At 36.6% G+C, this 26,474-nt stretch overlaps 1 protein-coding gene across 1 annotated transcript in view; it reads right to left on the bottom strand.

Annotated features, from left to right (window-relative positions):
• Positions 1 to 26,474, bottom strand: part of USP34 (ubiquitin specific peptidase 34) — a 175,820-nt gene that overhangs the window by 63,423 nt on the left and 85,923 nt on the right. Inside the window, 16 exon segments of the mRNA XM_004710200.3 lie at positions 1,452 to 1,546; positions 1,875 to 1,952; positions 2,050 to 2,106; positions 2,210 to 2,356; positions 3,701 to 3,766; positions 5,750 to 5,910; positions 6,227 to 6,410; positions 9,854 to 9,974; positions 10,078 to 10,133; positions 11,947 to 12,051; positions 13,250 to 13,402; positions 15,564 to 15,688; positions 15,824 to 15,864; positions 19,673 to 19,755; positions 23,215 to 23,415; positions 24,702 to 24,788. Coding sequence (XP_004710257.1) covers positions 1,452 to 1,546; positions 1,875 to 1,952; positions 2,050 to 2,106; positions 2,210 to 2,356; positions 3,701 to 3,766; positions 5,750 to 5,910; positions 6,227 to 6,410; positions 9,854 to 9,974; positions 10,078 to 10,133; positions 11,947 to 12,051; positions 13,250 to 13,402; positions 15,564 to 15,688; positions 15,824 to 15,864; positions 19,673 to 19,755; positions 23,215 to 23,415; positions 24,702 to 24,788 — 1,760 coding nt within the window.

The raw sequence follows: 26,474 nt of genomic DNA, 5'->3' as shown, positions 1-26,474 counted from the left end.
AAAAAAAAAATATATATATATATATATATTTTAAATTTTAATTTATTTTCAAAGAATATTCTCTAAAATAAAAAAGACAAGTTCTGCACAGATTTAAAAGAAAACCCTCAAATCTGTACAAATTGAATGTGAATCATCAACAATATACAAAAAAGAATTGCAAATTGCTTGGCATGTATAAATAAATCAGAATGAAGAAAACATTTTGATTCATACTCATTAAAACATAAGCAACCAAAATTGATGAATAACAAATATACATATTGGAAGAGGAAAAAAATCTGAATTACATAGTTTAAAGAACTTTCTTGCAAAATTGATGATCTGGAATGTCAACCCCTACAAAATGTCCAATTAAAAACAAAAGTAAAAAACTAAGTAAAATATAATGACTGAAGGGGGTGGGTTGGGGGCGGGGGACACAACACAAGAACTTTGTTTTATCAAATGGATTCCAACTTATGATGACCCAGGTGTGCAGAACAGAACTGCTCCATAAGGTCCCCAGAGCTGTCTGGTCTTATAGCGATAGACTGTCAGGGCTGTCTGCTGAGGGACTTCTGGGTGGCTTTGAACCACCAACTTCTCAGCTACTAGTCAAATGCTTAGCTATTTTTGCGACACCCATATTCAGTACTTTTTCACTAAGCAGGTAACTACCAAACTGATTCCATCCCAGATCTCTTTCCAAGTTGCAGGCATAACAGCCAATTGCCCGCACAACCTTTTTACTTATACTCTCCAGATATACATTCACCTTAAGAAATCTCCCTAAAATGAGTGCTTATTTGCATTCCCTATCTCAGAAAACAGCATCGGCAATGTTTCTTTACTCTTCACCAGCCTCGATTTCCTGTAAAATGTGAACAAGAGGAATATCTACTATAAATAACTGTTGTGAGGATTGAGTTAAATCGCATACAGCTCGGCAAGCAGTGTTTGCCAAATAGAAAATAATAGTTATAATTATCTCTAATAATAAGCCACTAAAATGAGATATTCAAGAGTCTATGAAAAAGATCATGAACATTACTTCCATGTTCTGCCCCTTAAAACTAGACTTTTGTGAAAAAATGAGGAGCTGATACCAAGGGCTCAAGTAGAAAGCAAATGTTTTGAGGATGAGGGCAACAAATGTACAAGTGTGCTTGACACAATGAATGTATGTATGGATTGTGCTAAGAGTAGTCTAAGCCCCCAAAATGATTTAAACAAACAAACACACACACACACAAAAAAAACCCTAGACTTTCTACATGTGAATCTCATGCTTTCTAGCACATATGTTGAAAGAAATAATTCCCTGAATAACTAAGTAAAAGTTTCCGCATGAAATTGAGCTCCAGGGAGCTAACCATACGTTAAAAAAGTTCCAAATTAATTTGAACCTAATTATCTTAACTCTTATGATATATATCCAAACAATGAAAACTACATTTTAAAAACCATACCTCTTTTCAGCTCGTACTTTCTTCCCACAATGAGAACAAGTATACATGTTGTCCCCTTCTAAAGTGTCTTTAATAGTGACCTCATCAAGAGATTCCTACAGATAAAAACCACAGTGAGATCCTTCAGATGACTGTTGACAGCATGCAAATATGCAAAGGGCAGTCATTAAAATTGAGGCAGAATATACAGAGGAAAAGCAATTTTTAAAACAAGGTGAACTTTTTGTTTTATTGACAAATTTCTGTGGAACTTACAGAATTATTTTAAGGGCCAAGTATTTAAATTCTAATTGGGTAAAGCTCAACTGTGGTCTACCTTTACTTGAGTTAATACAGCAAGACATTAACACTAACAGGACAAAAGCTAACTTTGTGCTAAATGCCATGAGAAGGAGAAAAATAATCTAACAGTTATGTACTCACATAAATGTTCTTCATATCAGCCACCTGGCATCGCACAGTATAAAATTCTTCAGCAGTCTGACTAACGTGTTCACAATCCTGATCAATCAACAGTAAAAAATTAGTAATTTACTATTAGAAAGCTAAAACATATATATAAGGTGTCCAAAAAGCAAAGAATTGATACAATACTTACCAAGGAAACAACATTATTTGTAATTACACCTCCAAACAAACTTTTGACTGTATTTTTCTTTAAAAAAAAACCAAAAGTCAGTAGTTAAAATATGGGAAAAATCTATACAAACTTATGAAACAAAAATCACATGCACAAACTTTCAGCACTGGGTACTAACCAATTCTGGAGACATTTCCTCGATTTTAGTAATCAAATCAGTAAAAAACTCTGTCATATCTTTCTGCTCCCCAGTATTCAGTGGCTGCTTATCCATGGTGTATGTTTTACAGAATGGTCTAGGGTTATAGGCTTTGCATTCACTCTCCTGTAATGTTTTTGAAAAGTAATAATTTACAAAACAAATATTTTAAATCACAAAGTTCTTAAGTATATGAATAAACAAGAACAACAATGAACGCAGGAAGTAAAGACACAAAAAACATGTTAATGTGCTCTGCTTATATTTAATCTTTGTTCAGTTTTCATGGGATTTTTCAATTACATGATCTAGGCAGTAGATGCTTAAAATATTTTATTGCAGGGAATTTATATTTTCTTATATAAAGGAAGAAATGTGATATTTACAGTACTGAGATCTATGTTGTAAAACAAAATATTGAACCATTGCAGGATGAATAAATCTTTCTAGAGATTGAACTTAAATTTTTAAAACCCTGAATTGTCAGTTCAGATGGCATGTTCCAATTCTGGTAACGAAACTCACACCTGCTGCCTCAAAGCTGACTTTTAGCTAAACGCACAGGACAAAGTACAACTGTCCACCTCTTGAGTTTCTCAAGCTGTGAATCTTTCCAGGAACAGAAAAACTCATCTTTCTCTCTTGGAGCAGATCTTGTGGTTAGCAGTCAAATGGGTTACCACTATGCCACCAGGGCTCTTTAGAGGTGGTGAAAACCTAATTGGCTCCTGAAGAATGACAACAGTAACTTAGGGAAAAAGAATGCAGAAAGCTCTAGATGGAAAGGGGGTAACCCCTGTAATGAGATTAGATACTAGGGACTCGTCAGAGTACAAGTTAAAAGAATGGAGATGACTGGTAGGGGACTGATCCAAGTCACTCTAACAGAATGGACGTAACTGACAAATCCAATTAAAGCAGTGGTTCTCAACCTTCCTAACGCTGCAACCCTTAAATACAGTTCCTCATGTGGTGGTGACCCCCAACCATAAAATTATTTTCAGTGCTACTCCATAATTGTAATTTTGCTACTGTTATGAATGGTCATGTAAATATCTGATATGCAGGATGTATTTTCATTGTTACAACTTGAATATCGTTAAAGCATAGTGATGAATCACAAAAACAATATGTAATTACATATTGTGAAATATTTATTTCTAATGACAAGTGAAATTTTGTCTTCACGCCAGGTACTCGTATGTGGGTGTATCTGTATGTGGGCAGACCTGCTTGGAGACAGATAGAGGAGCGGTGTCTTAGTTCCTAAGACCATGGGAAATGTGTTGTTGTTGTTGTTTTTGAAATGTGTGTTTTCTAATGGTTGCGAACCATTGGTTGAGAACCACTGATTTAAATAATGAAAGTGTACAGTCAAGGCAAATACAGCACAAATGAACTCCATTTAAGATCTGTAGCTTTTGTCACAGGGTATGTCTAATTATTTTCCATGCATGACTTCTGACATACCATTAAATATGTAAACATTTTCTGAAGCTCCAGAAGAGTGGTCTTGTGCTTCATGTCTTCTGAATACTGAAAACCAGGAAAAAATTCTATTAAAGCATATTGATAACAAATTAGACAATTTAGCACAGAAAGGTAATTAAATGTGTTTAGCACTTTGTATTACTTTAGCTATATTTAGAAAAATTGACACACTAGATTTTTCTCTAGCAGTTATAACATTAAGAAACTGGATTACTTTGTTCATTATATAAATACAGCTCTTACTATTATGTCAAGAAGATAAATTGAGAGAAGATCTTAAAAAAAAAGAATGCTTGCCAGATGAACACTTGTTTGATGCCATGCTGATTTGCGAGATTGGTCATCGCTTCTCGGTCTTTTGGCTAAGATCAAGTGATTTGCAAGCATGGAAAACACCTTTGCAAGATATGCAACAAAATACACCTTCTTTTGCAAGTTAAATGCACAATAAACAAACCCATGATATATTAACAAAGACATTTTACTCATATCTTTATCTCTCTAGAACAGTAAATACTAAATATGATGAACACTGGGGCCAAGATTTTTGAAATTCCTCCAAATGCTAAAATATCCATAACTGAGATCCAGGAAGTTGGCGAGGCTCTAGAAGGCAATAGTTATTTCTGGGATTTTATGGGTGAATGCAAGTAATATGGATTTTCCTACAAGCTTATATTTAAATAGACAATAAAATAGAGCTCTGCTATCCAGTTGATTCTGATGCATGGTGACACCCTGTGTGCACAGAACTGTACTCTGTATGGTTTTTATTAAGGTTGAAATTTTTTGGAAGCAGACCAGGCCTTTCTTCTGCGGCATCCCTGGGTGGGCTCCAGCTGCCAACCTTTTAGTTAGTAGTGGGACACTGAACTATCTGCACTACCCAGGGATGCCTAAATACCCACCACCACTGAGTCAATGTTCACTTATGGTGACCCTACAGTAACGTCTTGATAGCGTACACCCAAACCCAGACTCACTGCCATCAAGTCAATTCCAATTTACAGCAACCTACAGGACAGAGCAGAACTGACCCATAGGGTTTCTAAGGCTATGCATTTTTACGAGAGAAGACTGCTATAACTATTTCTCTGCAAGTGGCTCAGTGAACTGGTAGCCATTTAGTTAGGAATCAAATGCTTTTAAACATGATGGCTCCTTAGATAGCATATAAAAAAATTAAAAACCACATTCACTGCCAAGAGTCAATCAGCATTGACTCATAGTGATCCTACAGGACACGGTAGAACTGCCCCTGTGAATTTCTGAGACTAACTCTTTACAGGAGTAGAAAGTCTCATATCTTTCTCCCATCGAGTGGCTGGTGATTACCAACTGGTGACCTTGCAGTTTGCAGCCCAATACATAAGCATTATGCCACCAGGATAGTTACTACAAAATTTTAGTGACATGAAGTATAAGAGGAATTGAATAAAGGGACCAGCAACATTCATTGTCAAGAACAATGGCAGCATACTTTTAGTATGTGAAAAATCACATAACACACTTTCAAATGTATGAGTTCTGGTATATGTACATTATTAATACACAATACAAAGCAGAGAAACATTTGAATTTGTACTTCATTATTGGCAAATAATGCATCAGTTGGCTGAAAACTAAATAGGCCTGAATTCTTTAAAACAGTGATTCTGGTAATATTTCCCTAGTTTGGTCTCAAGCTTTGTTTTCTATGTAACTACAATCTGCATTTAATTTACTGAAAAAGTATATATTTTGTTGAAAGAGAGTTAGCTATATGGTTCTCCACTGGAAAATAAGAAATGTAACCATGGTGTTAAGAGTAATCTGTTGAAAAATGAAAACTATTAAAACATACATTTGTTAGCTTGTTGTGTAAGTTAATTTTATATCTTAATGTTTTATTTACAAATTCTTTTCCCAAGTAATATTTTAAGAAGTTAACATAAGAAAGATTAATACAAAAATACTTTGTCGTTTCACAGCTTTAATTTTTTTAATGAAGAAAATATAGCTCTAATTTTTTAAATGAAGAAAGTATACCTTAGCAGTGAAGACAGCCTGTCTTGCTTCAGGTATCATGTAAAGCTGTTGAATAGTGGAAGCCAAGTAACAAGTGGCTCCAAGATTCGTCAGGCCAACAAATCTGCACTCAGCCCGGACATCCTCATGGGGCCAGTAGTCCCATTTATAAGGTGCATGAGCTGCTGGAAAAGAGGGAGGAAAAGATGCCCCCCAACAAACTATTAAACATAATGTAGACTTTTATCAAAGGTTACTACCTCCATTTTTTACTTAACATACAAAAACCATGTTTTTTAAATCAGGTAAAAAAAACCCACAAGCATAAAAGAAGCATTCCCTAAAAAATTCAAAGGACTGTTGAACCTCATCACTTTTATTTGGCACTGAATTATTTAAATCTGTATTTGCCAATATTTGAAAAATACACCCTGTGAAGAGTGATTTTTTTTTTCCCCTTCAAAATGTACCAAAGCTACAGAGAAAGATGATGCTTACACTGCATGTGCTGTGCCATGACCCAGTTGTGGATCAGCCTGTAGTTCTCCACAGACCCCTTCACCATCTCTACTAGCAAATCGTAAGCAGCAGCTCTCGAAGAATGGGATTTGCACTTCGGTTGCTGTCTATCTTTTAGACTGGGCAGCAAAAACAGCAGATTGAAGATATCTCTTAAAAACTCCTGATAAGAGAGAGACATATCAAGTATGTCATAGAAACTTGAGTATTATATTTCAATTATAAGTTTTACAGAAAAAACTGGATTGTGTAATAACCTATAATTTCCTAATAGCACTACATACCATCCACCACATGAAAGTCTTCTAAATGTGCCCATTTCTTAGGGAAAATGGAGTAGCGGGGGACCATCTTTCATTCCTCCATTTTTGCATACCACATACCATATGTACTCATGTACAAGCCGAGTTTTTCAGCACAATTTTAATGCCATTTTTGTGGTAAAATTAGGTGCCTTGACTGATATTTGGGTCAACTTATACTTGAATATATATGGTAACTCATGTCTTGCTGTGGCACCTAGGGTCACTTTGAGTTGGGAGTCGACTTGATGACCTCGAACAACTCATCCTTACAGATTCTTCATCTCTTAATATCCTCCATCCCATTAAGTAATCCAAACTTGGTGTTAGCGCTTCAATATTCTGTTCTCTCAAGTGTCAACATATATAGTAACAGGTGTTTCTGCACTTAAAGTTTCTCCTTTCAATACTTAAATAATAATAGCAGCAGCCACAACAGATCAACTCCCTCACACCAATCATTTATTAAATGTCTGGCTCTGCTCAAAAGCCCTACAATAAAGTCATAATGGCTAAAAACCTTGCCCAGAGTTATATTATTAGCAGGTGCCAGGAGGCAGGTTACCAGACACCAAGCACTTGACCTCCATGCCGGTTGAAGTTTAAACTGTGCAACAAAGTTTATCATGAGGACTTAAATTGTTTAAATAAACCAATTCCCAATCTCTTATTCTGGTAGTTCATCTGTCCAAGTGGCTGCTTGGCCATTTTCCTCACATGCTCTTTCCTAATTTGTTCTACCCAACTTTTACCAAAGAATGTTATTTTCTCACTCGCCTCAGATTTTATTACGGCTGTGGGCTATAAAGCCTATAATGGTATTGTGCAGAGAAGAGTTATTATCACAGGATACAGACTGCTATCCTTAGGTAGGCAGACCTACTAAGTTGATGCTTGGCTGTTGCTTTGAAGCCCCGGTTTATTGAATATATCCATAGAAAATCCTGGAAGACCATTTACCAAACCATCAAGGGAAACCATAATGCCCAGGAATTTTTACTTTCTCTTGTTTCATTGATATGAAAATTCTTCTGGTGCAATAATTTTGTTTTACAATGACATGAATCAGAAAAATAAATGTACTGTATTTTGGTGTAAAATTCACATATATGAGGGAACATCACAAAGTTCATGGAAAACTATTATCTTTCAACTCCATCTTTCCACACACTTTTTGAGCCACCCTCTCCCCCCCTATTTGTTATATTAACATAAGACTTCAACCATCAAGCCTAGAAGTAAATAAAATTCTTATCAGTGAGCATAAAATAGCACTTCCAGTGCAACGCCACTCAGCAGTCTACTTTTGTAAGAGTACAGCCTTAGAGGTGCTAAGGTGCACTTCTGCCCTATCTTACAGGGTTGCTAAGCATCAGAATTAACTTCATAGCAAAAGGTTTGGATAGAAAGCAAAAAAAGGACTTTGAAGAAACAACACAAGTAGCAAAGGATGTAAGACAAGTAAGACTATCCACTGAATCTATCTCAAGAATTCCTTTATCTGTGCCCACTGGATAACCTTTTTTCCCTTTGCTAATACCTGTGTTTCTTCACCCAATTAGTAACCTCAATACAAAAAGCATCAAAACCATAGTTCTATCCTCTCCGCACCCCAACCCAAGCAATGATCAAAGTGCCCATGACAAAGTAGGCAAGTTACTAAAGAATCATAAGACAGCTATTATCATAGAGCCATGTGATGTTTCAAATGTTCAACAACACTGTCACTTAAATCACAATAAAAAAAAATAAAAAAAAATTTAACAGGGAACAAGTGACCGAAAATCGATGGCAAGGAGGGTGTAGAGGGCCTGGTACGGCATGATCAAGGGCAATGTACCAAGCAGAGTTACTGAAACCCAAATGAAGGCCAAACATGATAGTGGAACAAGAGGAAAGTAAAGGGAAATAGAGGAAAGAACTAGGAGGCAAAGGGCATTTATAGAGATCTAAATAGAGGCATGTACATAAGCAAATATATTTATATATGACGATGAGGAAATAGATGTATGTACATATATTCCTATATTTACTATTAAGGAAGCAGATGGACATTGGGCCTCTACTGAAGTATTCCCTCAACACAAGAAAACTTTGTTCTATTAAACTGGCATTCCAAGATGCTCACCTTCCCAACATGAGAGCGCTGAAGACAAAAGTGGGTACATAAGCAAATGTGGTGAAGAAAGCTGATGGTGTCTGGCTATCAAAAGATATAGTGCCTGGGGTCTTAAAGGCTTGAAGGTAAACAAGCGGTCACCTAACTGAGAAGTAACAAAGCCCACATCGAAGAAGCACACCAGCCTGTGTGATCATGAAGTGTCGATGGGATCAGGTATCAGGCATCAAAGACCCTGAGCAAAAAATCATAATGTGAATTGGGGAGGGGAGTGCAGTGTGGAAGCCCAAAGCCAATCTGTAGGCAACTGGACATTCCCTTACAGAGCGGTCATGGGGAGAAGACGGGCCAGTCAGAGTGCAGTATAGCACTGATGAAACATCCAGCTTTCCTAAGGTTCTTTAATATACGCGCCCCTCCACTATCATGACCCTAATTCTACCTTACAAATCTGGCTTGACCAGAGCATGCACACGGATATAGATAGGAGCTGGAAACACAGGGAATACAGGACAGATAAACTCTTTGAGACCAATATTGAGAATAGCCATACCAGGAGGGCAAGGGGAAGGTGGGGGTAGAAAGAGGGAACCGATCACAATGACCTACATATAACCCTTCTCACAGGGGATGGACAGCAGACAAGGGGGTAAAGGGAGACACTGGACAGTGTGAGACATAAAAAATAACAATAATTTATAATTGTTAAGGGTTCATGCGGGAGGGAGGGCGGGAGAAGGGAAAAAATGAGCTGATATCAAAAGCTTAAGTAGAAAAAAAATGATGATGGCAACATATGTACCAATGTGCTTGACACAATAGATGGATTGTGATAAGAGTTGTACGAACACCAATAAATAAAACGATTTAATAAAAAAAAAGTTCAAAAGCTAATGGCTAATAAAACACCAATAAGACAGATAGGTACTTTATAAGGACTATTGTTATTTGAAGATTCCCCATTAATTTCTATATACAGTCACAGGAATTAGAATTTGTTTTTGCAATCTAAACCACAGCCTAGGATTTCTGCTTCAAAGGTTCGATTTACTCTAAATCCCCCTTTTCATGTCTGTGAACGAGTCTAGCAAATTTAAGGTTCACGTTTCCAAAATATATAGCATATCCACTTATAACCCAAAACAAGGAACTTCAGTGCTCTCTCATATTTAGAATTATACCTACCTGTCCTTCCCTTGAAAACTTGAAGGGTGGTTTATGTTTAATCACACTTGTGGCGAGCCTTAGGAGTCCTGTAAGCCCGTCATCTTCTATGTTACCATCCTGATGATCAAGGATCTCCCTGCTACAAAAAACAAACAAACAAGCCCAACAACAGAAGTGAAGCAAGATTGTTCAGGTGATTCTTTCCTTAACAGTACAACTGTCACATTGACAACGAATTTTACCTTCGAATACAGTCAGCCAAATGTCTTGCCAAAGCATCCAAGTCAAGGAGTGTTGTCTTAATACAAAAAGAGAAAATTCAGAATTCAAACAGAGTATTATGCTTATTAAAAGAACACAATCTTTCCTTTTAAGTAACTAGAATTTGGTACTTCCAAATTCAATATATATGAACAGAATTTTAAGCTTAATATTGTGCGTATACAAGATTTCAATGTTAAAAATTAAGAGATTCCTACTAAAAGAGCCAATGGGTGTTGTTAACAATTTGGAACAGTCACCATGATTTATCAAGGATATAATGTTTGTCTTTACTTTTTCATTATCAATTTTATGAGGCAGAATTCACGTATGATGAAATTTACCAGAGAAAAACTCAAAACAAACACACACAAAAACAACAACTCTGTCATTGAGTCGATGCCAACTCCTAGCAACCCTGTAAGACAGGGTACAAGTGGCCCCGTGGGACTCTGAGGTTATAACTTCATTATGGGAATTAAAAGCCTAACCTTTTTCCTGTGGAGAGGCTGGTGAGTTCGAACTTATGACCTTGTGGATCAAAGCCCAAAGTGTACCCACTATGACATCAAGAGTCCATCAAAAATCACCCAGTGGACTATTTTTCATAAACCTTTTAATTAGGCTTTTAAAGTAAACTTAACTCTATAGATAAATATTTTCAGAAAGCTGCAATTTTCATTATAACTGACAACAAAAATAAAATCATCTTCACAAAATAGAGAAGACTGGGGTGAAAAAACAAAAAGGTATAATTCTCCTTGTAAGACCTTAGCTTAAAAGGGAAAAACTGAGGTTTGAAAAAAAAACACCACTGAATGTTTACATGGCATTAATATTTTAATAAATAATAATCAGGTACATTAAAACCACTAATTTCTACGATGACTTCATAAGTGAAAAGCAGAGATTTTAAGAATTCGGAGCGAAACTGTTCCTTGAATCTAGGAAATACGAGTATGACCTGGTCTCTCATGTAAAGCATATATATACACATATATATACACACACACCTACATTAAAAACTGATCAAGTGTTTGCTGAATATTTAAATGAATCTCAAGTGGTTTATATTTCTTTTAAGGTACCAAAGACATATTATTATACCTTGCTGAATTTACAAAGGAAAAGAGACAAGTCTTTTTCATATTCTGAGAACAGTACATTTTAAAAATGTACACTATTTTTCAAATAAATCAAATATACATGTTGGGCTAGCTGCTAACCACATATTAGTAGTTCAAACCCACCAAATGCTTCTAAGAAAGATGATGCTTTTAACTCCCATAAAGGTTCACAGCTGTGGACCGCCACAAGGGCAGTGCTACTCTGCCCTCAGCGTCTCTATGAGCAGGAAGAGACGCAACGCAGGGAGTGTTGTGTCTGCCCGTCCCCTCCCCCTTGGGTGTTAGGAACAGACAAAATGCAAACTTCTGATCGAAGGTTGATGAGAGAATTATGCAATTTGTCAAACAAAAAAATTGGGAATGTCTCATGTTAAAACAAAACGAAAAACATTTATTTAAATTGCCATTTTATTTTACATATTCAGGACTCAGAATCCTTGGATGATTATATAAGTAACTGTATTTTAAGTTTAAAATCTAAATTTCACTTTCTAAGTATTTTACCCCCAAACAAAATTTATTCAGAAAAAACATTAACTAAAATCAAAGGCAGAATATGAAAGGCGTTAGATGAAGCAGAAGAGACAGGCACAAATACAGAAGAAAAACTGATACTATCAACCAGTTAGAAGACTGGTAAAAGTAACTTGAATAAGGAGATATAAGTCATAAACATAAATATAGTCCATAGTTAGAAACTAGTGTATAATTATCAGAACATACCTGACCAGCATCTTTTATATGTATGTTATCAACTAGTTTACACAACAACCAAAAATACTCTTTACATCCAGGTTTTAGCAGTGGTTCTTCCTCATAATCATCTATCTGTTAGGAAATAAGGGTTTAAACTTTATGAAAACACTTTCATTAAAAAAAAAAAAAAGAAAAACCTGAAATACATTAAGAAATTATGTTTTATTAATCTATGCAAACAAGAATTCAATATTTTCTAAAAATGAACTCTTAGTTTCTGTGAATCTTAGCTATGAAAATATAACTAAAGAGAATTTTTAGGAAGACAATACTCTCAAATTGTTGAAACTCTTTTAAAAACAGATGTGTAACATACAATGCTAAATGGTATTGTGTCAGTTAAGAATGCAATTAAAATGCAGAAACAAGAAGCCCACAGAACATGAGGGCACATAAATATACCCACAAAAGCAAAGGTCTGTTCCAGTTTTCATATCCAAAAAATCAAAAACACATTTTTTATAAGTGTAATTCAATACCCCCAAAATTATGTAAGTCTTCAAGGATGAACCCAAATTATTAATTAACTGGAGCCCTTTTAAAATTTAGTGTTCCTATGCCCAAGATGTGGTTGAATGGATTATGCACTAGGCTGCTAACTGCAAAGCTAGTGGTTTAAGCTGCCAAGGTGCTCTTTGAGAGAAAGATGAGGTTTTCTGCTCCAGCACAAACCCAGAGGGGCACTTCTACTCTGTCCGCTAGGGATGCTGTGAGTCAGAATCGACTCGATGGCAGTGAGTTTGCTTTTGGTATGTACGCAAGGTGGGGAAAAATGGAAATTCAAAAATGTCATAAAGATTAAAAACTGTTCGAGTGAGATGACAAGAGCTATACTTGACCCTTCTTTCATTTGCTTATTAATACAACAATCACACTGTCATCAAATAATTTCCACCTCAGAGCATCCCTACAGAGGGCTTTCTAAGATTTAACGGGAGTCGACAACCTGTTTCTCCCTTTGAGTGGCTGGTGGTTTTAAACTGCTCATCTTGCTCTTAGGATTCTAACCCATAGCACCACCACCTTACTAATTCCAGCCCCCAGCCCAGTAATAATAAATTGTTTTCAAGACAATGTGTCACAAGGCTGATTTTAATAACTATATAACTACTATCTTCACAGTAAACTTCATGTGGTAGTAACTGAATGTTACAAATGACTGTGGGGGGGGGGAGAATGACTGTAGGGATACAGTATAATAATCATGAAACAAAGGAAATTACAGAACACACAAACCACTTCTGAACTTAACCACATTTCGAGAACTTACCCTAAGAGGTTTGATTGCTTGGGCATCGGGGAGAAATTTCAATAATGTTGAGGCAGCCAGTAGAAGAAAAGAGCGATTAATTGAGTCTCCTCCATCCAGTCCTGAGAGAGATAACTTATAGAGGCCATTGCAAGACTCGTGACGAACAGCAGTCTAAGTGAACAAGTTAAGTCCCAAAGACAGTTGAAGTTAGTATAAATGTTATGCTGTTGTAACAGAAATAACGTGTTGGTTGTCTTCTAAAGTAACATACATTTTTAATGCAATGTTCTGATAATCTAGACATGCAGATAAACAATATAGATCAAATAAATCACCAAAACATAAAATGACATATAATTCCAGTATTTCAGAAATTCTTAAGGAAGGTCATAAAGGAGTGCGCGTGCTCTCACACTCAGGAAAACAAAACAAACAAGCAGAAAAACAAAACAAAAACCAAACAGCCATCTACTCAAATTCGATTTAGAGCAATACTATAAGACAGAATAGAACTCCTTTTGTGGGTTTCTGAGACTGTAACTCTTTATGGAAAGAAGACCTTGTCTTTCTCCCAGATCAGAAAGCGGTTTCAAACTGCTGACCTTTCGCTAAGCCTCCCAAACTCGTAACCACTACATCGCCAGAAGTAAATATGAACAACACACTGCCAGATAAAAAATTAGGAAGAGAATCTTCATAGTGATTTAGCAGAAGCCCTGGTGATGTAGGCATTATGGTTGGGCTGTGATCCTCATGATCGGCAGTTCGAAACCACCAGCACCTCAAGAGAAAGACTAGGCTTTCTTCTCCCATAAACAGTTACAGTCTTAGAAACATACAGAAGGCTGCTATGAGTCAGCATTGACTCAATGGTAGTGACTTTGGTTTTAGTCTATATGTAACAGAATAAACTATCTTCAGAATTAGAAGTAACTTACATAGCACTTAATGTCAGAACATTTTATAGACTAAGGAACATGCCTATTTGTTCAAAATGGTTTCCTGGGAGAGAGTTAGAAGAAATATGGCATTCAATCGAGAATTATTACAGCCTGTGTGATCATGAGGTGTCGATGGGATCAGTTATCAGGCATCAAAGAACAAAAGAGCCTATCATTGTGAATTGGGGGGAGTGCAGAGTGGAGACCCAAAGCCCATCTATAGGCAACTGGACATCCCCTTACAGAAGGGTCACAAGTAAGAGATGAGCCAGTCAGGGTGCAGTATAGCACTGATGAAACATACAACTTTCCTTTGTTTCCTTAATCCTTTTCCCCAACCCCTACTATCATGATCCCAATTCTACCTTACAAATATGGCTAAACCAGAGCGTGTACAATGGTACAGATAAGAAGTGTAAACACAGGGGATCCAGGACCGATAAACCCCTCAGGACCAATAATGAGAATAGCCATACCAGGAGGAGAAGGGGAAGGTGGGGTAGAAAGGGGGAACCGAATATAAGGATCTACATATAACCCCCTACCTGGGAGACGGACAACAGAAAAATAGGTGAAGGGAGACGTCAGACAGTGTAAGACATGACAAAATAATAATAATTTATAAATTACCAAGGATTCGTGAGGGAGGGGGCGAGGTGGGAGGGGGAAAATGAGGAGCTGAATCCAAGGGCTCAAGTAGAAAGAAAATGTTTTGAGAATGATGACAGCAACAAATGTACAAATGCGCTTGACACAATGGATGGATGGATTGTGATAAGAGTTGTACAAGCCCCCAATAAAATGATTAAAAAAAAAAACCCCACCCCTCAAAAAAAACCCAAAACATACGGGACTTTCGTTGGGAAAAAAGTTCATTTTCCCCCCCTCAGTGTATCAGTAAGAGTATATTTCTACTACATCATTTAAGATTATGATGTGAATAGCATGAAGAGATGATTATGGAAAATTGAATTGCTTGGGCTCAATACTGTAAATAAAAGAGAATGTATGTGATCTACATTTAGTCTCTCTTGCTTTCACGGATACACTCAAATAAAGTAGAATAAGGAGAAGACGTCTCTAAAACATGAATCACCAGACAAATACTCATTTAAGCCCCTTGAGAAAAAGAAAACAATACAAATAACAAAAGCAAAATAACTACTCTCAAAAAAAGAATAGAAATACTACAGAATATATATTGCTCTTACCTCTTACTGACAGAAAACACTCTAGACCTTCATGTATTAAACAGGTACACATTCCAAATAATGTTTTATTTATACTTACGGAATTATGTCCGCTTGTTTCCATTAATCCCTACTGCCAGTGCTAAGAACATGAAAGTATATTACGAGCAGTAATACTAACCTTCACAATCTTTATCTTACCTCAGGAATAAGGAGGGTCAGTTTCTTTAGCCAATCTTGTAAGTGATCACTGTCAGCAAGGCTGGATTTCACTAAAGAACAGCAGTGAGCCCAACTCACCAACAGCCACATTGAATAATGTGAGACTAAATAGAAAGCAGAAAGGTATATGGGTGTGCTATAAAGAAACTACAATGTTTATTTATTAAAGATAACAATTTGAACATATAGAACTATTTTGCATTTTATTAAAAAATGGGCTATATAGAAAGAACCCTTACCTTCATGTCTAGACCTGTGATCTGACTGAGCTTTCAAAACTCTGTAAAGCAAAACACATCACCAATCACATTAAATGTGCAAAGGGCTCCAGTCATTATATTTATTATCACATATCTTTAAGGCTTAGAGAACTGCCCTTGACAAAAGGATTACATTTTTTTAACATTTTACAAAGCTATGTATTTATTTCTTCTATACCTTTATAATGTATTCAATTTAAAGAAGCAGAATTTTAAAGCAAACACCAAATTAGGGTTTAGATGAAATAAAATATGACTTTACTTGAAATAAGATCCTTTAGAAAAAGCTTACGATTTGGCTACTAAAGAGATCTTAGGAAGATATAGGATAGACAATGTTTAGATTTTAGGCTTTAGTGCACCCTCCACTCCCACAAGAGATATTGAGCTCTTAAACAGAGGAGAGACATTCAAAAGGGAAAGATGCTGTGAGGGAAGGACCATGCACATGGCAAGGAATTCCAGGCTATTGACAAAAAAGGACGGCTGACAGATGGTGCCCTCATTTGGATGTCTTGCCTCCAAAGCTCTAAAACAATAAAATTCTGGTTCTTTAAAGCCACTTACAGTGCGTTAGGAAATGAAGAAATTATCTGAATCAAACTTTTTTTTAAGTATAAGAAAATAAATAGCTTAGTGCCATTATTTTTCAATTCTGCTTTTCTGTGATATTTTCAGGAATTTCAGTGGAAAATATATTACTTCATTCTGAGGAGAACCAGACATTAAAATTTATCACTTTAACTAATAAACAGCAGTTATTTGCCATACAAATAAACCTTGATTTTAAAATTACAAATGACATACTTATCTGCACTTTTAAAAATATAATGAACAAAACACTTTTTGAAATTTCCAAATACAAGGTTCATTCATATTGATTTATAGAGATACTAAGAAGTGAAAATTTATCAATTAATTGGTCATATTTCATGTTTAGTTCTTTTACATACTGGTATAATTAACTATATCAAAGGTAATAGAATTATGTGCCTTTAAATCTGTCATATTAGCAGGTAAGATTTCTAACAGCATAGGCAAAAAATTAATCTAGCTGCCTTAACTGATACCTCCTAGTACTGTATAGACAGAAGGCAAAAAGATTACGAAGCAGTAGAGTTGGGAAAACTCCATGGAAGCCTATGGGTACAAACTTTTATTGCAAACATGTTAATGAGCTCTGTAAGAATCAAACCACAGAATGCAAAAGAAATGCTACAGAATGAACTTGTATACCAGCAGCTGATAGTAAACCTATTTATTTTCCATTGTATGCAGTTTAACAAATCAAGTGAATATTTCCCAATCTTGAAGAAAAACAGGTAGATAAAGGCATGGAATAACCTTACTAACTCCTCATCTTGAGGTGTGTGGTATTACTGAGGTAGTGTATGTTAGAGGACAAGGAGGAATAATTAGGAACATATAATTTAAAGTATTTGGGGGTTGGAAGAATGTAAATTATATTGTATCATATAAATCAAAGTCAAGTTATAAGTGCTTTAAGAATTCTCCCATATTACCTATTCATAAGTGTGATGAAGAAGGTTCCTGGCAATGAAAACCATGCTTAGCAAAATCTGTTATAATTCTTATAAAGAGCTTTGGAGTCAAGTAGACAATACCATATATACTCAAGTATAAGCTGAGTTTTCCAGCACATTTGTAATGCAGTTTTTGTAGTAAAATTAGGTGCCTTGGCTGATATTCAGGTCAACTTATATTCGAGTACATATGGTATTTAGAAGATGGCCGTTAACTGAACCTAGAAAGAGCTAATTAGCTATTAGCCATAAATAAAAAATAAATAATGCGTAAAGTTAAACTCTGTTAAGATGTTTTAAAAAGAAGTTTATAAATTGAGGTCAGTGTCATAGCAAATTCAAACTGTGGCCAAGGTCCCACAGTAGCGGTTAAGTAAACCAAGTACCCACACTGTGGAGGTTCTAGTCTCAGAAATAGGAAAAGACTTAACTCCAGGAGTAGGGCAAGGAATCTCCAAGATGAGTCTGCAGACACAGCAGTCACAAAAAGGGCTTGCTATACCTCCAAATACTGAGGATACATGGACAAACTAAAAAGATCTTGTTAACAGCTCAATTTCAGAAAATTCTAGTAAATATTGAATAACAAAGTATAACTTGATTCAACTATCCTATTAATAGGGAAATTAACGGGGGCAGAAAACTAAGAATCCAAAATGACACTGTCTAAATAACTAAGACAGTGAGAGGAAGCTCTTTGTTTTATTATGTCACTTAATGTACAAGGAATAGTAAGAGTTAGAAAACTGCTCTTTAAAAACATTATCCAAATGCTTAATTCAGGCAAGAATTAATCATCAATGAATGCTAAAAACAATGAATAAAAGTATAATGTGAATCAAAAGATTCACACAATTAAAAAAATCTTCCCACAGAATGCTTAACTACAGAGATCAAAAAGGAGAAGCTTTAAAGTAATCTGAAGGAGACAAGATTGATTAGAGGATCAAAATTAATAACCCCAATAATGGGAGAAGCTGACATCACTGGATGTGCTAGGAAGACAGCATTGTTACAGAGTACCACTGCTTAAGATGAACAATCTGGCCCAAGACCCATCTGTAGGCAAATGGGCATTCCCTTACAGAATAGTTGCGGGGAGGGGATGAGCCAGCCAGGGTGCAGTGTAGCAACGATGAAACATACAATTTTCCTCTAGTTCCTAAATGCTTCTGCTCCCCCCCCACAACACACACACAATCATGATCCCAAATTTGGCTAGACCAGAAGATGTACACTGGAACAGATAATTACTGGAAATACAGGGAATCCAAGACAGATGAACCCCTCAGGACCAGTGGTGAGAGTGGTGATACCAGGAGGGTGGAGAGAAGGTGGGATAGAAAGGGGGAACTGATTACATGGATCTACATATAACCCCCCTCCCTGGGCGACAGACAACAAAAAAGTGGGTGAAGGGAGACATTGGACAGTGTTAAAATATGACAAAATAATAATTTATAAATTATCAAGGGTTCATGAAGGAGGGGGTAGTGGGGGGAGAGCGGGGAGGGATGGGGAAAAAAGGAGGAGCTGATACTAAGGGCTCAAGCAGAAAGCCAATGTTTTGAAAACGATGATGGCAACAAATGTACAAATGTGCTTGATACATGGATGTATGTATGGATTGTGATAAGAGTTCTACGAGCCCCCAATAAAATGATTTTTTAAAAAGATGAGCAATCTAGAATTAAACACGAAAATCAAAGAAATGGCTTATTTTCAAACTATCAATTAAATGAAATAAGGGCTTTAAAAAGCATTCATGCTTAAGAACACGAGTATTCGGATGAGCATTCCTGCTTAAGAGATCTAACAGTCAGATGCAACGCATCACCCTCGGTCAGAAAAATCCTAAAGCATGTTAATAGGGCAATGTAAATAGACAGTACTGTTATATCAATGGTAAATTTTCCATGTTTGAAAATTTTATCCTAGTTGCCAAGGAAATGTTGGTCTTAAGAGATAGATTAGCACACACACAAAAGAGAGGTAGATAGGCAAAGTATTTACAGGTAAATTTTCATGAATCTTCAATTTACTCTAAAATTAAAAAATAATTATACAAATATGCAAGCCTACACACGTGCACATAATACAAAAGAGCGCCTTTGTATGTACAGAAAAATATAGCAAGGTATTAGCAATAATCTGTGAATCTACGTGAAAGCTGTGAGTTCATTATCCTAACAACTTTTCCGTTAAAGTTTTTTTTTTACAAAATAGTGATAAATGCTATATTCTAACTGCAAGTACATTAAAAAAATATGCAAAAAATCCATACCTAGGAGCCAGATTATCATACGTGTATGCAACAGACATAAGTCGTTGAATTAAATTGGTTCCTTGGGCAAGAACAAGAAATACCTTTAAGACAAGAACATTAAAAAAATTCTTTTAATTATACAATAAGATCCCCAAACTATATTTTTCCACAAAGATTCCAAATTACTTTGATTTTCTTCAGTGAGAAGACAAACATCCCAAAATTGACTCTTTCGAAACATTATAAAAAGATTAGACACTACAAAACCAAAATTTTGTAGCTGCATTTGAGTAGAAACTTTTAAATAATGAAAACTTTAGAAATACCAAGGCAAAAATATTATTTTCATTTGATCCAGTCTTGCACTTGTCAACTAATCCTCAAAAAACTAAAAACAAGCAACAAAACCCCTCAATGCCATGAAGTTAATTATGGCTTATAGCAAGCCTATAAAATATAAAACAAGGTAGAAATGTCTCTGTGGGTTTCTAAAACTGTCAAGTTTTAAGGGAATGTAAAGCCTCAACCTTCTCCCACAGAATAGTCGGTGATTTCAAACTACTGGCCTTGCTGCAATTAGTAACCCAACACTTAACCACCATGCCACTAAACTTGTCAATCAGGTGAGAAAAATAAGATACATTATGAATGTTTTGGGGAGTGAATAAGGAACATTTCTACTTTGAAATATTAGAAAGAAAGCAGTGGCAGAGTCCTCTTGAAATAATTCTACAAAGCAATATATTATAATCACAGGTATGGCGTATCTACCTTCTGAGCTTCAATAGTCACTTCACAAACTTTCAAGCGGTCAGATAAACACTCAAGGTTCGAAGCCCTAATTTTCATCCATACAGGACAAAAATTAATTTCATAAAATAATTTTTTAACCACATCCATTCTGGGCACTCATTCTATAAGGTATTGTCTCTGCCCTGGATATGTTAATCCAGAGCAGGCGTCCTCAAACTGTGGGCCGCCGAGGACATTTATCTGGCCCGCTGGGTGTTTTTACTTCAAAATAAGATATGTGCAGTGTGCATAGGAATTTATTCATAGCTTTTTTTTAAAAACTATAGTCCGGCTCTCCAACAGGTCTGAGGGACAGTGAACTGGCCCCCTGTTTAAGAAGTTTGAGGACCCCTGGTCCAGAGAAACAGAAAACAGAAAATTACTGTAACACACTATATGTCTAATGTGCCAAACAAGCAGTAACTTCTGTCCCTGGCAAAATCAGGAACACTTCAACATAAACTGAGGTTTGGCTAGAATTTGAAAGCAATTTCTACAGGTTGCTAAGGAGATCAAATGAGATAATGCAAGATAGTAAAATCGTAAGTGATTAACATTTTTCCTTACTGTTTTATACAATTCCTGTTAGGAGGCAATCAGTTAATCATGACTCATATAGAGGCCTTTGTGTCCAGAATTAATGCAACAAAAAGTTTCCTCTCCAAAGACCTTAGAGTTACACACAAAGCTGTAATTATTATTGTAAATAAACTAATCCAAAGGGCATGTACCTTTTCAAAAGTGAAAAACTAACATCATCAAGTTCAGAGGGAAAAAGCTCTAAAAAGGACCCGTGTCAATCTATTACAGTCATCTACAGATTTGGGGGAGGGTTCAACTTAGTTATTCTGAATTACTTGTAGTAAAGATGGCTTTGCATAGATTTTAAAATATTGCTTTAGAAATTGTATTTGTGTATTGTTTACATTTATATACATATATAATTAGAATCAGAGGAAAGGCACTAATGAAAATAAAGCACTGAAACAATTCAGTGAGTTGATGGGAAAAGGTACAATCAATTTGAACATTATAATTTTCAATGTTTATTCTGAAAATAACTACATTATAGAAATGCAATATTCACAATATCCACTCACCACAGAGTGCATTTCCATTACATTGTTCTCCCAATGAGATACTTTAAATTTTATTAGCTGTAAATTGCCTAGAATACTGGCAGAGATTATTTTCCCCACTTAATTCCCCAATCAAACACACACCTATTAAGTTTCCACTTACAGTATACCAGTTCTTTCCAAGCTTATGTTCAACTACACTGGTGTTTCCTGGGCAGGTAGCAGATGAAGGGCTGAGATAGCTAAGGTTTATTGTGTCAACCTGGCTGATAAACATGTGGGATTAACAGAAGGGCGGTAAGATAAATGGCTCCATGAGCCTCCTCTTTCTAGTTCTTGGGTCTCTTGCTTTCTGATTGATGGGTCAGACCAGGGTGCAGCTGCCTTAAGCCAGTTCCCTGGTTCAACTGGCAAGGCTCACTTCCTACAAGACATCCCTGAGGAGAAGCCACATGGACCTACCCTGACGCAGCTGGAGCCAACGTGGAAACTCGTGCCAGCCGAGATGCTTACACGCTCACTGCTTTCCTCCTGCAGTTGGCCTCATTGTGTGTGTTTTGTAAGACTGTTTTGTAAGACTGTATATTGGTGTCAGAATTATGGGTTAACGTTGGACTTACAGGCGTAGATAACACTCACTGGGTTGGAATGATTTCTTAATGCACACTTCTTACAATTTTACTCTCTCTTATACCTATGAGTTTCTGTGGATTTGTTTCCCTGGTTTACCCAGACTAACACAGGGGATATTCTCAAAAGGTTACAGAATGAAGAAGATTTCACCAAAATTCCATCTTGATCCTTTCCATTTTCTAATTCAATGATGTAGACATTGGAAGGGCAAATAATTTGATAAAATCATAATAGTAAAAATTAATTCTACTTTAATTACTGGTGTACTGGTTATTAAGATTTACCCCACCCCTTCTTTTCCAGCTATAAATCATAATTTACTTCTCTGCGGCTAGGAATGGTATGTTATGAATTAACCCCTGTTGCCAGCTGTCAACCTGAGATCCTTCAGGGTGTGCATCCCTGCTTTTACTGTCGGCACTGTTTCAGAACCATTTCGCCCAGGAGCTGCTGCTGATTTGGACCTTTAGCTTCTTGGGCATACCTCTAGAACCAATGTTATCAGCTCCCCTCAAAAATCCAGCAGCATCCAAACAGAACTGATTTCTCAGAGGTCTGAACACCATTTTGAAAGGCTCTTCCTAATGTTCTTCAAGCCCTAAGAGTAGGATGCTGCTAGAGTTTTAATCTCTAGGTTACTTCTGCATTCCTTTTTGCTTTTTCAACACTCTAATACATACACAGAAAAACCAACTGGGGCTTCTGCTTTATAGAATGAACCTTGATATACTCAATAATTAAATCACTGAGTCTAAACAATGGACACAATTCTACATTTACATCGAGTATATTTCAATGTTTTAAGATGAGACATAGCTAATTCCTTCATTTTGCATGATGAACTATAATTACTGTTACTACTCCTCCTCACAACACCACCACACCACCACCACCACAAGGGTCGCATCACTTCAGTTGCTAGGGCCCATCACGGGAATTCAGAATAGCATTTTATGTGTTGGCATATTATTTCACTTTGTAAGAACAAAAATCTACAAGTTCTCTGAAAGCATAAAATGGAATTGATCACATTTAACAGTAACTTCTGGGTGTTACCTCTGTTAAGCGTGGTATGTGAAGACCTTTGGTGTGATCTCCGGCAGCTTTCCTCGACTTCCCGGGCCACGTTCTTTTCCTGTGACTTTCTGCTATACCAGACCAGGCAAAGACGTCGTGATAAGCTAAATCCAGGTCAGAAGGGTCGACTGCAAACTGGCATATTAACTTCAGCAAGCAAGCAAGACAGTCTAGCTGCCACTGTAGATACAAAGAAAATGTTACCTCCATTCTTCCACTACTTTAATGTGGCCATTATACAATGTGAAATCAAAAGTCCAGAAAATAGGTCATATCTACTCTTTAAACTCGCTGTTCAAGAAGTTCAAATCTAACAATTGTGCGGATGGTCCAGAGGTCCGTGGTGGTTTGCTTTATTGTATGCAGAATTCTGTTTAGCCTACTGTATTCTCTTCATTTATGGTTCATGCTGTACATAGATTATCTAAGAAATCTTTGCTCTAAAGGTCAGGAAATTTTTCCCCTGTAAGTTTTTATATTTACCCTTTACATTAAGGTCTGTGGTCCATTTTGAAACGAATCTTTGTATGTGCAGGGAGTGGGGGTTTTCTTTCATTTCTAAGATGTGGTTATCTGAGTTTTCTATCATCTTCGTGGAAAAGAGTAACCTTTCTTCACTGAACTGTCTTCTGTCCTTATTGAGAAGTAGTTGTCGGTATACATATGGGCATCAGCCAAAACAACAGATGGGCAGTGGCTGTGAAATATGGCTAATTCACAAACACATTCCTATTAGCCTAATAAAATTTTATTTACATTTATGTTACCTGCACGTCCTCCTCCCCTATTTATTGTTTTATATCTTAAACTTTTAAAACACTGTTTACTTCCCCACCCCTAGCCACTCCTGGGGCTTTGGGGCTCGGCTCGAGGGGTGTCCCTCTGGGACATGGGGGTGCAGTGAATGGTGTGACCCTTTGCTGGGCATGCTAAACAGTAGGGTATGCTGGGCCCCTCTAGGGTTTCCCACATGGGCTCCAATAAATTTCCTCCCTTTTGCTTATTAAAAAAAAAAATTCTTGTTTATTTATGTATTTTAATTCCCTTTGACCACTTCCCTTACAGCAGCCTTGCATAAAACTGTGACTCAAAAAAAACCAAACCAAAACAAAAAAACATGTTGTCTCGAAACCATGAGTGATCAGTTGGCAATAAGATTAGACCCAAAGCCCGTTAGTAGGCCACTGGAGATCCCCTTGCAGAGGGATCTCGGGGAGGAGATGAGTCAGTCAGAGTGCGATGTAACAACGATGAAAAATACAACTTTCCTCTAGTTCCTAAATGTTTCCTCCCCGCTCCTACTACCATGACTCGAATTCAACCTTGCAAGTCTGGCTAGACCAGAGGATGTACACTGGTACAGATAGGAACTGAAAATACAGGGAATCCAGGGCAGATGAGCAGAGGTTACTTGTTACTAAAATTGAAAGCACTTCAAACGGAGTAATTCAGTAACTTTCACTTACCACAGTCCATGATTCCAGCTCTTTAGGCTCTAGAATTCCAGAATTAAAAATTTCTAATAACTGTTGAAGTCCTCCAGCGGCAACAAACTATAAACAATTACAATATAAGTGAGAAGAGAAAAGCAGCTACACAATGATCATCTGTTGATTCAGTAATAATACACATACACAAAGCTAATCATAATCATTTCAAATACCACATAGAAGTAGTTTTAAACAAAACTATCATATGTGAAACAATTGTTTTTGACAAATCCTCCATTCCATGTGTACACACTTCTGAAGATGGTGTTTCCATCGCTCTGAAGCTTAACCAAAGAAATTGGACTTCTGTAAGTTACACCACATCAAAACAGCAGTTTGGGAATCCTTGAGTGACTCAAAGTTGTGTTCCTTTCCGATGTTCTGTGAGTTTCAAGAGCAAAAAAAAAGTCTGAAGGGACAAGGTGAAGGCTCTAGGTTTAATCGGAAAGGTTTTTCCCAAAAAAATTCTCCTAGAGCCACACTTGTTACCTTGAAGAATGAGCAACAGTTAATGGAAAAACTTCCTTGGCGCAACTGTACTGGTCTTGGTCTTATGAAAGCAGTTTCATTTTTCAAACTTCTTCCTAATAAAGCCCTGGGATTTGTTCTGTGTACTTTGGGACAAACAATAAAGAAGACATCTCTGGATGCCCCCCCACCCCCCAAAAAAACAGTAGACAACAATCAGAGCTAACCTCCCTGCCTTGAATTGAAATGGCCCCTCCGACCCTTTGAATAAACCTCTTCGGATTGTACGTTAAATAGAAGACTTTTCTCCAGTTTTGATTTGTTCCATGAAATCATCTAATTCTTTTTTTTTTTTTTTTTGAGGTAGTTGATCTTTGCATATACTTGTCAGAGTATCCCATTTTTGTCTGAAGGAACCTTAGCAAGACTAAGATGTTAAGACAAACGTATTTGAAATAATTTGTTTGCAGCAATCCATTGATCACAGCTCATTTTATTTGGAATAAATCTATGTATATAAATCCATGCATTTATGAACTGGAACACGAGCAGCAATACTTTTTGACTTAATCTTGTATGTAAATCTTTCATTCACAAAACTACTTTGATGTAAATCACCAAAACAACTCCAACAAGAATTCAGTCTGCTTTCAAGAATATTTCTTTTTTAAAATGTGTGTAAAAATCTATAACCATATCTCTGTTCCATTAACCAGTTAATCCTAGGCACCAGTATATCTTAACACTTTTTCAATAGAAGATGAAAAATAAGACTCACTCCCTCACTCTCTCATTCACTCTCTCACTCACCCTCACTCACTCTCTAATTCACTCATTCTCATTCACTCACTCTCACTCATTCACTCACTTTCATTCACTGACTCACACTCTAATTCACTCACTCTCATACTCACTCATTCACTCTCATTCACTCACTCACCCTCACTCACTCTCTAATTCACTCACTCTCAATTCACTCACTCTCTCACTCACTCACTCATTCACTCACTTTCATTCACTGACTCACTCTCTAATTCACTCACTCTCATTCACTCACTCTCTCACTCACTCAATCTATCGCACTCACTCACTCTCTCACTCACCACTCACTCTCTCACTCTCAAAAAAAAAAAAAGAAGATGAAAAATAAATGCAAAAGAACAAACTCTAAGGGAATCAACAATCTAAGGAAAGAGGTGTTAACAAACCCAGGGACAAGGGAACAACAAGCGATCCAAATTGGTGGGGAGGTGGGTGTGGGAGACCTGGTAGGGCAGGATC

Source organism: Echinops telfairi, unplaced genomic scaffold (genome assembly GCF_000313985.2).
Source record: "Echinops telfairi isolate 266 unplaced genomic scaffold, ASM31398v2 ScPeMD7_2573;HRSCAF=3158, whole genome shotgun sequence".
Classification (NCBI taxonomy): Eukaryota; Metazoa; Chordata; class Mammalia; order Afrosoricida; family Tenrecidae; genus Echinops; species Echinops telfairi.
This window is presented reverse-complemented; position numbering and strand designations above follow the sequence as displayed.